This window comes from Pleuronectes platessa, chromosome 14 (genome assembly GCF_947347685.1).
Source record: "Pleuronectes platessa chromosome 14, fPlePla1.1, whole genome shotgun sequence".
Taxonomy (NCBI): Eukaryota; Metazoa; Chordata; class Actinopteri; order Pleuronectiformes; family Pleuronectidae; genus Pleuronectes; species Pleuronectes platessa.
In genome coordinates, this window is record NC_070639.1 from 13,306,159 (window position 1) to 13,320,073 (window position 13,915).

Consider the following 13,915-nt stretch of genomic DNA (forward strand, 5'->3'; position numbering starts at 1 on the left):
GGAGGGATCCGGATGGACGAGGGGAGGGAGGGAGGGAGGAAGGACACGTTCTGTACTTGTGTGTGTATGGCGGGGACAAGAGAACAACGGAAAAGAGAGCATCGCTGGCAGGAACCTGACAGCTTTAATTGTTTCCAATTATTTATTTCGCCTCCCTCCCATCATGTGCACGATTGTGACATCATTGGAAAAATACAGATCAATGGCAACACTTTGATTTGAACACGGATTCTTGATGAATAAAATTCGCCTGTCTCTTAAATTTTATTTCATTTTCCTTGTATGTGTGCACTCGATGGTGTGAGGACGTATCCTGCATGATGACACACACAGACAGAGAGAGCACGAAAACCTCCACAAGGTGGCAGTGAGAAACCAAGAATGGCTTTTACCCAACGGCTCAAATGGGCCATTCCAGAAATACACCAGCAAGCTAATTATAAACCGGAGCCATTAATGTGGAGCACGTCACCATCTTACATGATCACAGGGACATGCACAAAGAGACAGCCAATCACAAGCAAAGGTCACCCATGGAGTCTCCATGCAGGAGAGTGGTTCTGGACTGTGCTCCTTCCTCTGGTGATGGGTCAGGATTGAAGGTAACATCACATGTAGTAACACCGGTGGTAGCGTGTATAAGGAAGGCTTCCGGTGTTTTTTCAGCACTGTGGAGCTTCACGTGTTGCCAATGGGTAGGTCACTGTCCAGCCCTGACTCATCTGATGACGCTCAGGCCTGGATCAGGGGCTAAATTGAGCTTTGGACCCCTTTCAATCGTCCAGTTCACCCCACCTATATGTCCCATGAAACTGATCTGAGACTTGTGTTCATACTCTTGTGTTGTTTGTCCGTTGGGTTGTCTATTAGCTGCATATTCTCCTGCTTTCCTTTCACATGCTATATTGTACTGTACAGTCTGAACCATCCACCACTAATATTTAAGCATTTTAGGTCCATTCATTTGTTTCCTCGCCCCTATAGCTCTATGTCTGTTTCAGTATAGGTACACTGAAGACGATGTCAAAAATCATTTTCTGTGCACTCATACCTGGCCAATAAAGACAAGACTGGTTCTGATATTTATATGTTTTGAAGTTTGCACACAATATCAAGAATTAAAAGAAATTCTAATGATTACATTTTGACAATTTGTCATGTCTGTACTCCAACCATGGAAATACACAATTTAGGGCAGGTCTTGTCTTGTACAGGACCTTCCTTAAATTGTATGTTTCCATGGTTGGAGTACACACATGCCCAGACTTGACAAGCATTTAAGAATATATGTCTGTTTTGACTTATTTCCCCTCCTATTCATACTGCATGGTCTCAAAGACATCCCTTCCTAATGTTAGTGACACTATGTACAGTCCTTTTTCTTTGAACAATAACTGCACCTTCAGTCAAAAATTGTATGAGGCTTCACCAGCCTGAGTTAGTTAAGTCAAGTTAAAACTTAAAAAATGTTCAGTCTCTGACAAAATTCCTTCTTATTTTGGAAAGAAAACAATGTGGAATCACACGGAGAGAACTTTACATCAACATACATATGTGAGAATTAGTGTATGTAGACATTGTCATTTCTAGGCTGACATGTATCTTTTAAGGCCTATATATTATTTCAGTTTGTATTATGCTTTTGAAATATGTAATTGATCAAATAAGCAACTAGATACCATAAAGAAAAATGTGATTTTAGGGTGGTTCCGGGCCCCTGGCTGTTTCGTGCTTAGCTCATTGGGTAATTAAACCTTTGTACAATCAATTCCTACCAACAAATACACTTACAGTCAATGCCAATAGGTCTTTGTAAAAAAAAGAGAAACCCTGCAATGGTATTGATAAAAAAGCAGATTTTCAGGTTTTTGCAGATGATTAGTTTAAAAAAACAGAAGATGTGAAAATCCAAAGAGAAAGGTTGTGACGATGGTTTTCACCAGTATGAGACTGTCCACAAGGTGGCGCATAATCCAAACCCAGAGAATCTGAATGAGGGAAAGAGAGTGTTAATGTAATACTATTAATGTATTTATGATTATTTTTATGATTATTTATGATTATTTTCACTGCAGTCTGTGGACAAACTCTCATTTGAACATGACTAATTGTCTGAATTGCCAGTGAAGAAAAGCCTGTGATAGAAATAAATAAATAAATCTCTTTGCGGGAACTAACTTCTCCTGGTCGTGCTCTTGTGTCTCTGTGAGCCTGCAGCTGTCAGTGAATTACAAGAGCAGAACACAAATCTGGCTTTAAACACAATAATGACTCTGCCTTAAGTCCTGTAACAACGCAAATCATCATGTTTGAATATAAAGAGGTAAATAAAGTTATTCACGTGGCAATTTACTAAAACAAATGGATGAATTAAACTCATGTGGCACAGATTAATTGCAGTGAGGATTAAGAATGAAATAGGCTATGGCTGCTACTGTGTGAAAACCCTTGTTTTATCTCATTAGAGCAGGTGATGCTCCAGGGCCGTAGACAGAATTTTCAGAGGAGCTGGGCCAATGTGTCCAAGACTTCTGTATTTTTGAACTGCCTCCTGCAGTTTGCTGGAGCTCCCTAAACCAAAAAATATGGAGCTGTATTTTAATCAGGTAAGTTTATGGAACATAGTTTATGGAGCAAGTGCAAGTCTATAAATTCACTTTTGCTACTTTAACAACAAAAACGGTTTTAACAGGTTTTGGTTGGTCAATCATACAATTGCTTTCCACTGCGTCAAGATAACGATGCACCAACAATACATCTGACCAACATGCTCAGGTTCTGGGCTTGAACCTGATGGCCGACCAGGGCATTGCTGTCTGTGCGGAGCTTGCATGTTCTCTCCGTGTCTGTGAGGTTCTTTTTTCTGGCTATTCCAGTTTCCTCCTACAGTTCAAAGACACGCAGGTTAGGTTAATTGGAGAATTGGCCTTAGGTGTGAATGTGATGATGGAAGGTTGTCTGACCCAATGATGGACAGACGCCCTGTTCGCCCCACGCCATCACAGGATGGTGGGAAAGATGGACGGAGGGATGGATAGTTGGATGGAGGGATGGAAGGATGGATGGATGGATGGATGGTTGGATAGATGGATGGCGGGATAGATGGATGGATGGTGAGTCAGGTACTAACACATTGATAGTAACTTATCAGTCTGATGAACCACTGGATTTAAGAGGGTTTAAAAACAACTTAATAAATAACCAGCAAAAGCTTGGTAGCTTAGCATTCACTAACAAGCCTTTCAGCTTTTAAAATAAGTAGGAAAATGAGGTATTAATCCAGGAAAAAATGTTTTTGTGAAACAATGCTAAGCTATTTGTATTAGCTGCTAGTTGTAATAGTTGATTTTTTAAAGAGAAGGACACAGACACTGTATATAGGAACCCAGTCCAGGCAAATATAATGCATGAAAACCATTTTTTTTTACAAAGACGCACGAACATTACTTATAAGTCAGTTTTTTTTAGCTCAAATTGGGTCAAGGACAAAGTGTAAACAAGGTTTAATGCTCAGGGGATGAAAACGTGTCCATGGGGAGTTGCTGGTTCAAGTACCCTCACTGCGTTTCATCACTGGGCAAACACTGTGAAGCTATGTACATGCTTATCTGCATCTAAACATATTTATGTATTCAATAAAGAGATGGGAATCAGTTATGAGGAAAAATCAGGTTTTAATTAGACTTTAATCACTGTGTACTGATGTATTAAACATGGAGCCCAGCGTGAGACTGAATCTGTCTGACCCCTCACTTGTAAGCTTCCATTCAAGAGTCACCATTTTAATCAGAGCTGGCATGAAATTTCATCTTTATCATTTTAACAGTTTTATACGTCTAGAAATAACAAGACAAAGTTAGAATCCAATTTAACAATTTTTCATGGTTTAAATACCCAGTACCCCTTTTTCTCCTTAAAAGCCAATTAAAATATGCAAAAGTACAATCCTTTAATTTTCTCATAAAAATGTAAATGACTCAAAATGCCTGGTTACAATCAGAGGAATTATTCCAACAATGGAAAATAAATCTTCGTGAAATTACAAAGCAATGTCATCTGAGTCTTTGTCAAAGTTACATGTGTAGATTAAATAAACAAAGGAACAACAGGGATTTTATTTGTTTCAATTTCTCCAGCTGTTGTGATTTCAAAAATTGGATGAGATGTAATGTGGTCATCTCAATTACACAACAGGAGGTTTATAGTATTTGACTGAATGAGTCCGTTGTGTTTGAACAAGAAAACTTCCCATCACCTCTGACTGCTGCAGACAAAAACCTCTCTGTATTTCAGTAGCAAGTAGCGGATGGCTGTTCATATAAAACACATCACGAGTCACTTTGCTGGATCACATCATTTTCTTCACTTCAATTCAAATATTTGTAGTCACTGACCATAGTTTGTCACCTATATCTTAATCAGGGAATCGCATCATTTGTTAGTTTCACTTCAATATGTACAAGAGTGGGAAAATTCATAAAAGTTCACAAAAGCTTCCATTGTCTGATTCTGATACATTTTAAGTGATAAGTAGAATACGATGGTTGTCCATGACACAAAAAAGCAGTTCTGGTTAAATCAACTCAACAGGAAATCACTTCTTCTCGCGGGTGGCAGTAGTGCACAACTCCAGCATAACTGCTGTTTGGAAGCAGCAAAGAACAATTGATTTTGGGGAAAAGACAATTGTAACTTTACCTGGGGGAAACTAACATACTTTGGAAGACATTGTATCGGAATGGTTCATATATTTGCATACTCGCAGTATCGGAAATGTTTCCGCTGCTTGTATCAGTATTGGAAAATGGATACTTAAAGGTTCTAAAAACCTATCTTTGGGGATTCTTTGTTCAAAACTGTTAGTTAGTTAACGTGAAATATTTTCTGTATCATTTTTTATTTCTTCTCACTGTTTTGAGGTGGGTGTGGCTCAGTTAGGAGACTGGTGATGCCTCCCCTGATGTATTTCCTCTCACCAGTCAGGCTTTAACTTTTTGCCTTTGTCAATCAAATATATCCAAACCATCACTACATGATGAGAACCAATGATAGGGGAGAGCGGGGTAATGTGGGACATCGGGTGATGTGTAACACCCCCTGTATCTAGGCAACGGAACACATTTGTGGTCATGGGACTATTAAGTTTTCAAGCCCCTCCCATTCCCCCCTTGCCATGAAGGAGAAGTTGGTGCTGGTGCTGTGGAAAGTATGTTTTTTCACAAAAATGTGTTTTTTGCATGTAAAAGTAAATTTTCTTGCTTTGAACTTAAACAACTGTTGTGTCAAAACAAATTGAATCAGGTAGAAAAACTTATATCATACATGTTGGTGAACTTCCAATATATAAAACCATGTGATTGATGCTAGCTGAAGATTAGCCTGAATTGCTAAAAGATGTTGTTTTTCTAAAATTGTTGCTTCGGGGTAAAGTGGGACAAATGCTGTGGGGTAAAGTGGGACAGTGTCTCACTTTACCCCACCATGAAGCACAAGTTAAGTTTAGTCTTAAACATATTCTAGTGTTATATTACATTATATATGTTTTATTTTTAACGTCATAAACATTGTAGAAAAGCCATCATGCCAAGAAACTACACCAGGAAGACAACCTGGGGCCAAACACCCCTCGCAGAGATGGAGAGTGCAGCCGCTGAGGTCATGCAAGGAAAGAAGTCCTTAAGAAAAGCACAAAGGGATAGAAATATTGATAAGACAACCCTCAAATGATTCATAAAGAAAAAAGAGAAAGGGAAAGTAAAATCAGTAGCCTGGGGTGCAGTAGCTGAGGTAAAGAGAATATTCACAGATGAGATGGAGGAGGAGCTTGTCAAACACTTGAAACAACTAGCTGACCAGTTCCATGGCCTTGCTCCAGTTAAGTGCCGTGAACTGGCATTTGAATACGCAGAGACAAACAATATCCCTGTCTCTGTGCAGGTAAGCTAGGGTGTGCAAGAGATCACATGAATCATAATAATCATAAATGTGCTTAATTGATCAATCCCCATGATTCTGTTACTAGTCCGATATTAGTTTTGGAATGTGTGGTTGTCAGGATTTTAACTCTTACAACATGTGTTATTATGGTAGTTTTAAAGTGGAAAAAGTAAGTGGACCACTTTACCCCGTAGCTGGGGTAAAGTGGGACACAAGACCACTTTTTTTAAAACAATCATATTTTCACTGCCCTTTGTCCTGAAGACATTCTGATCATTTCCATTGCTAGAAAACATCCTGAATTATTTGGAAATGTGTAAATTTTACTGATATATCATTTTAGCTCGCCTAGAGGGGAGCAAATGCAAAAAATTTCCCACATTACCCCGCTCTCCCCTACCTAGTGATGTCGGAGTCAACATTAATTTATCAAATGCACAAACAGTTTTTACCCGACCCTCCTGAATGTAAAGCATCAGTTTCCAAATCAGAAGCACTAAATATTTATCCTCCATCGATGCAGCCATTTACAGTTGTTGACATCAGGATTTAAATCACTCCACAGCCTATCAGTCATTTTATTTTGTTAGTGTGCGTGAGGCCAAAGCCACAGTGAAGTCAGTTCCTGTCTAATGAACACTCTGACTGAACTCCATCTCTACAGCTCACATGACCAAAGAGAATTATTCAATTATCCATTTTTAGGTCTCAATTGCTGTTTTCAATATGATTCCTAAACATGGTAGTTAATCTTTTATCATTTCAGCACAAACCCAGAAGTTCTGTTTAGTGTGAATATCAACATTTATATAAACACTTAATATGTAGTTCATAACATGCTAGAATGCAGTTGTAACCAGATAATAGGCTTTTTACAGTATTTAATAATGTAATGTTTTCTACAGTGTGTTCTAGAACAAGTAGTAACGTGTACAAGTCATTCACTTACGTCATTACTTCCGGAGCTTTAAGCTACGTCCTGTGGACATCATCAATGATTTGTATTTTATTCACGAAGAGTAAAAACTACTCTCTCAATAAATAATTTAATATCATATATAGATGCTTCATATTCATAACAACATAAAGACACATTTCTATGATGTCCTGATAAATGAATGCAACTACATTGTTTATATACTTCTTATATGTTACATAAGGGGCATTGAAAGTGTAAATGACAAAGAAAAAGATTAGGAATAAGTATTTATTCTATTCCGAATAATTATTTTATTCATAGAGGTTAAATAATTTCGAGTCACATATGGACAAATCTAGGTCATTAAGTCTTTCATTCATTTTTGGAAATAAATTTAATGATATTCTATGATAAATGATATTCTTCTCCGTGAGCATTTAAGCATTGTGGTCTTTTACAGTGCTGAAGAACAGTGAGCCTCACATGCCTCTGTCTGACTGTGCTCAACTTAATATTGGCATCATTTCTATAATAGGATCATGAAATTTGGATAAAGACTTTACAGTTCAAATGGTCAAATCTCCTCTGATACTGTACATTTTTTAATCTTCATTCCTCCTCATTCTTTTGTGATGAATGTGTGTTAATACTCATGCAGATTCTTCATTCTTTGGATTTGGTGAAACAACTCCCGCAGCTTCACTGGCACATCTCAGACCAAGTGCACGAGGCAGCAGTGATTTATGACTATATAAAGAACAGAGATGTTGTGTACTATGAATAACTGTATTGTCATCTGATGATAATTTTAAAAACACAATCCTGATTGGCTGATATTTATAAATATCACTAATGTAAATAAACCTTTCAAGACACCAACATTGTAATAACTTCTTGTTATGTTTTCTACTGTTAGTTTTAGTTATTTATGTATATGTGAGTTTACCAAGGACAAGACAGATGAAAATGGCTTCATAAGAGAAATAAAGCAATAGAAGGTATTGAATTTACTCTTTTACTGTGAATGAGTTACTTATTTTTATATATATATATTTATATATGTATAAAAATAGAATATTTGGGTTTATCTTTCAAAAGGGGGCGCTGTTGAGGCAGCAACTGACAGTTCAAAACTCCAGTGAGTGGCAGCAGTTGTTGTCTTCATACTGACATTTTCATTGATCCCACATAAGACAGTCAGGACGACAGTGTGACTGCTCGGTGCAGGCAGCGGGTATTCTCAGGTTTTCTCTTGTTCAGATCTTTTAAATGCTGAAAAGTTCTTTCCGTCAATGCGATTATTAGTTTCATGTAAGAATGCCTCAAATGGTTATAGATTATTGTTTTTCTTGTCCCTAGAACGTCATTCATCACTTCAAGTCCCCAGTCAACACTGAAAAGTCTTGAGGAGGTTAGCATGAATAACATTCGCCCAAGAAGTAGTTGCACACACATAAATACACAGTCGTACCACAAAGCAGTGCCTTTGAGCAAGGTGATTCACAGTAAGCTGCTGTGGTAGAGAAGTTAGTGATATAACATGACACTAAATGTAGGTGTTGACATCAATGAGCAGTCTGCCCTTAAAAATGTAATATGAGTCAACTCAGAAAAAGACAAACTTCTCCTTCCATCCAGATCCTGAGTGATGTTAAAGTTAGACATCGAAGCTGCTGTATATAATGTCTATAACATGAATCCAGGGATATCTCTGTTAAAAGGCAGAGTGTCTCTCTGTAACTTGATCTCAGAGAACTCAGTCTACGGTTTCACTACAAAGTTCTCAGAGGTAAATGTAAAATGCAGAAACAAATAGACCACATCGATTGGAGTGCATTCATACATTTTAACATCTGCACACTTTATTCAAATGTAAGAAATAGACAAAATACAATGTGAAGAAAATGTACGATAATTTCCCAACAACTTATTTAATTGACTTAACCTTTTCAAGATTATTTTGCATCTTTTCCTATAAAACTAATTTTGTCATTTTGAATTCAATGCCCTTACAGTGAAACGTTTAAGTGTGAAGTTTGATTGAGCTGTATTTTAGAATATGTGCACCTGTTTGCACCTATGAAGCGCTCAGGTTATTCAGTGGAGAGGAAATATTTACATGAATTATGTCAGATTTAACACAGTTGTTGGCTGATTGTCAGCACTCACACAGCTACATTTTATCATTTAACCCTATTTTGGGAATTGTTTGAGATCATATATATATACATTTCCAACATATTTCTGTAAAGATTTTCCAATACAGTGCAGACCAACACAACCACGGTCACCTCACTGATACCTAAATGTAATTTAAGATTTTTGTTTAAGTTATACGAGACAAAAACAAGTAGGAGTTAAGACTGTGGAATAAAATTTCTAAATAATATACAAAGACCCCTTTTGGAGTAAATTACTTTTTTGACCTTTATCTAGAGGTACAAAGTAAAAATCACATTTGTCACCAGGGACAACATTTACTGGTTTTAATTTAGTTAAAAAATGTTGAGCTTAACTTGCAAAACTTTTGACACCAGTTTACAAAGCACACACATATTATTCCAGGTGATATCATATGCAGTTTCTCAGCAAATATATAAAACACTGACCGTCTCGTCGCTCATATAACTGAGGGAGATGGAAGGAATTATTCTGAGAAGGGGAAATGTTATAATCTTTATTCTCACACAGTATTTGGGTCATATCAACAATAGCAGATCTTTTCAAGAGCATGCTTTTAAAAACAGCCCCATATGGAGCGAACAACGGACACTTTCATTCAACAAAAGCTATTAAATATAATGTACAGGGGAGTGAAATCTTCCACCGAAGACAATGATCAAAACACAAGCTGAAAACTCGTCTTCCTTGATACGACAAAGACACTGAATTCAAACTCATGAGCTAGAACTTCTCCATGGTCCCAAAATTTAACTTATGAAACTTTTATATATACACAGCCCCAAAAAAATGTGTTACACAGACCAGCAATGTTGGGAAGTCTTGTCAGGATGTGAGAAATCAACCGAGGAGAGAAACAAAATGCCCTATGTATAGAAACTGTTAACTAATGTAGGACAGACTGTATTGCACTATGATGTCTACGGTTTCAAAAGGACTATAAAGTGGGTTACAACATATTCCTCGTGTCCTCCCTTTTGACGTGGTCCAGAGTCTTGTCGTGGCACTTGCCCTTTTTGTTCTGGTGCGTTTTCACGTGTTTTGCCAAGTGGTCACTCCTCATGAACCTCTTGCAGCAGTCCGGGCACACAAAGCGCTTCTCCCCCGTGTGAGTCCTCAGGTGTCTCTGCAGCTCGTCCGACCTGGTGAAACTCTTGCCGCAGAACAGCCAGTTGCACACGAACGGCCTCTCCCCGGAGTGCCACCTCAGGTGCGCCTTCAGGTGCGACGTTTTCCCGTAAACTTTCCCGCAGCCCGGTATGTGGCAGATGTGCTGCTTCTTCTTGCCCGGCTCGTCGCTGGACGTGGACGACTGGCAGTTGGGACACCTGCACCTCCTGCACCGCCGCGCAGTCGCCAGCGGGGACTTGGTGTGCAGGAGCGCGGCGATCTGCGTCTGGTACTGCGCAAAGTCCGTGTGTCCCAGCACCAAGCCCCGCTGCAGCTGGAAGCGGTGGTGACCCAGGGAGGCAGAGTGGCTGACGTGGTTCCCCTGCTGCAGGCTCCACCACGGAATATCCTCCCCGGGGTTCGGGGACAACTGTCTCTGCTGCTGGTGGTGGTGGTGGTGGTGCATAAGGCCGGAGGGTCCCGTGACAAAACTTGACATCGCGGTCGGCATGGGAGCAGGGGCCGCGTAGCTGACGGCGGGGACGTAGGTGGGGGGGCAGGTGGACTGCAGGGACTGCATGGAGCAAGGCAGCATCTTCACGGGGGAGAAGTCATAGGGGTACGAGGGGTCCGCCGGAGGGGTGAGGGGCAGTTCGTGGTGCGCGCTGAAGGAGCTCTGGATGTGCGCGGTCAGCTGGGGCTTGGAGGATAGTCCGAAAGTGGAGTTGCCGGCCAGGCTGCTCTGGGGGTTCCCCTCGCTAGTCCACGGGTGAAACAAACGCGAGGGGGAGCCCAGAGTGGGGTCGTACTGGACCTGGAGGAAGTCGGTGTGGTTGGATCCGTGGTGGTGCCCGATCCGGTTACAAGTGGCGGCCAGGAGAGCCAGCGGAGAGTGCTTACAGTTCTCTGGAGAGGAGTTCGGAGTGCGATCCTGGATAAAGGACACACGTATATATTTTTATAATACAATCATTATTCAAGACATTTAACGAGGTAAAGCGTTCATCGTCTTTTTTTTATTATTCTTCAATGCGTGGATGGTTTGAATTTCATGCGCACTAAATCGATCCCGCAGCCTGAACCGTGTGGATGTGACATAAAAGTTGACGCAGGAATCATTAACACGCACACTATTAGTGTTGGCAATTAAATTATATGACACCGGGCTATCAAAAAGTCTGGAGTGCAGCCCGGTGCGTGAGACGCGCGATGCAAATCCTCGCGGTTGAGCGAGTTTTTACAAGTTTATTAAAAGTCGTGAAAAAGTAGAAAGTGGCGCACCGACCTGAAGAAAAGCCTGGAGTGTCTCATTCCGCAGCACCGCCACCGCCGCCATGGTTGTAAAAAGGCGTCCTCCTGCCTCTGGACGGGAATAAGCCAAATTAAGAAATGAAAAATAAAAAAAAAGTTGTAATTCAGATAAATGTGCGCATTGGCGGTGGGAAGAAGAGCTGGTGGAGCGGTGCCTGCCTCCTCCTCGGTGGCTCCTCTCTCCCGGATCTCCTCGGTGTATCTGAAGACTGAGGGATCACTTCTTAGGCTTTGATAAGGACTTTGGTGGGCCGCCAGCCAGTCAGAAATAAGATTTATTACTTTGAAGTTCGCCGCTGCCCAATCATCAAAGAATGGCGGCTCTTTGAGAGGGGAAAGCAAATCCTTTGAATCCACAAAGCTCCAATGGTGTGTTTGTTGGTCTGGATAAAGGGGCTGATTATTAGGGGGGATGGGCAGGGAGGAGATAAAGGCGGGACAATTAATGAAGTAATCACTATGTGGGAAATGTATATACACAAATAATTGGATTTTCTTGATCAAAGACCCCTCACGCCGCCTGGAGACCCCGGTATTGGATGCTGTAAGTCATCTGATCCTCTTTTTGTAATTAAGGATTTGTAGCAGAACCCTATGTGACAATATGACATTGTTATCTCTGGAGATCTCAGAGAGCAGTTGCCTCACTCGCTTGACGGAGGAGAGAGAGAGAGAGACCTAAATCAAGTGACTCAACACAAAGTTCTCATTTCTAATTTGAATTAAAAACCTTGTCTTTGTTGTGCCTTTGAACCGCAACACAGCATTAAACACTTAATTATGCCCCCACTGACTTGTTTCGACGCTTCTCTCTCCTTCTCGCATTTCAATCAGATGTTTTATCACAACTTATCACTAATTGAGATTTCTCTTTCTCTCGCCCCCTTTGTCGAGCAATGCAATCTTAACTCTCAAGCTAATTCAAATGAATGTTCGTTGACGTGTGTCACACAGGCGGAAGCTCTGTTTTTTAAATCAGGTGACAACAGCAACACAAAAGTGACAGCTCTGTTAGGTTTGTCTATCTTTATCCTATTATCAATATATCTGAGGAGGAAGTTTACGTTAAAATATCCCACTGCAGAGTCCAAATCAAACAGATTGTAATTTAACGAAACTTTAAAACAAAGGCTAAACTGACATATCACATCACATTTTCCCTTTTTTGTTTAATGAAGGCGGAAGTATGCAGTTTTCACTAGATAACATCCAAACTTTGGTGGGAGAGCAGTTGAAATGGAAGTTGTAGTTTTCTATATCAACCCTCTGATCTTTATCTGGCTTCCCTGCAGAAACAATCACTGTCCTCTCAACTAGTTTGGAGCGGCAGATTTTGAATTAGATCTGTTCCTTTGAAGGGATTAATGTTCCCAGTCCTCTCCCACGGCTTTATACACAGTCATGAGGGAAAGGAGGAGTCCTGCTGGGCTGCACTGGAGCCATGTTAAACTACAAAACTGGCTACAGGAGTGGTGTAGTCACACCGTTGAATGATAATAAAATAAAAAACAGAGGAGATTAACCTTGTTTACATCAATTTATGGCAGCTGTTGGTGAAGAAGCGCATAGAGTTAAGTTTATAGAAAATATGCAGAGAAAGAAATGAGCATTGCTTTGAATTCTGAGCCAAATTTACACAAGAGAGTGTTTGTACATTTGTTGGCGCTTTCACACCTTTACTGAAAATCCTCCTGCCGGTCAGGCTATAAACAAACACAACCTCTGAATGTGTAGATGGAAGTTACTTTTATGATCAATAAACATTAGTACAACTTTTTAATAAGGCTCATATTCCGAAACCTTATTATTAACTGATCTTTACCGCAGCATCAACATTTTCATTTACCGTTATCAAATCCATTAGCGACACTGGTGACGTACATGTATTTGCTCAGGTTATCTGGGTGTTGAATGATTTTGACATAAAGGAGATAAAAACAGGTGAACCGATTTGTGTTTTGAGTTGCCAGGTTGTAAAACAAATCCTTGTGTGGTGTCCAGCATGTCTAATAGGGCAATATCGAGTTATGAATGTTGGTAAATACTCATAGCTTCTCATTTTCTACCAGTTTATCAAATCAGCAATATGTTGGTAAGTCAATGATAAAGGGTTTATACACATATTCACTGTATATGTTAAAACAGTGTCAAGCCAATCCATTAGTATTCATTGCTTATAAAGTATTAGCAAATGATTTAATAACCATGAATAAATGAAATCATTAGCTACACCGTGTTAACTATTTGTAATGGCCAGCTCACCAGAAACATTTGACCATTATAATGAAAATCCTAATAAAATAATAAAAAAAAAACTCAGTTAGCTAGAGTGGACTAACTGAATTTCAATAAGTTTGCATCTGTGCAGCAAAGAGCTGTCAGTTGATCTTTGTTAAATGGACAATCCAACCCCAAAAAATCCCCTTTTCTGCGTTTCTGAAAAGCAGGGATGTGGAC

At 39.8% G+C, this 13,915-nt stretch overlaps 1 protein-coding gene across 1 annotated transcript; it reads right to left on the reverse strand.

Moving 5' to 3' along the window:
• Positions 1-9,986: 9,986 nt before the first annotated feature.
• On the reverse strand, positions 9,987-11,483 carry sp5a (Sp5 transcription factor a). Its single transcript, XM_053440245.1, has 2 exons — positions 11,433-11,483; positions 9,987-11,078 (listed from the first exon to the last, which is right to left on the reverse strand). The coding sequence occupies exons 1-2, from the start codon at positions 11,481-11,483 to the stop codon at positions 9,987-9,989; spliced, it is 1,143 nt and encodes a 380-aa protein (XP_053296220.1).
• Positions 11,484-13,915: the final 2,432 nt, after the last annotated feature.

Coding starts and splice junctions, on each gene's coding strand:
- sp5a (XM_053440245.1), bottom strand. CDS start 11,483: ATGGCGGCGGTGGCGGTGCTGCGGAATGAGACACTCCAGGCTTTTCTT. Junction 11,079..11,432: donor CACTCCAGGCTTTTCTTCAG/GTCGGTGCGCCA, acceptor TCCTTTATCCAG/GATCGCACTCCGAACTCCTC.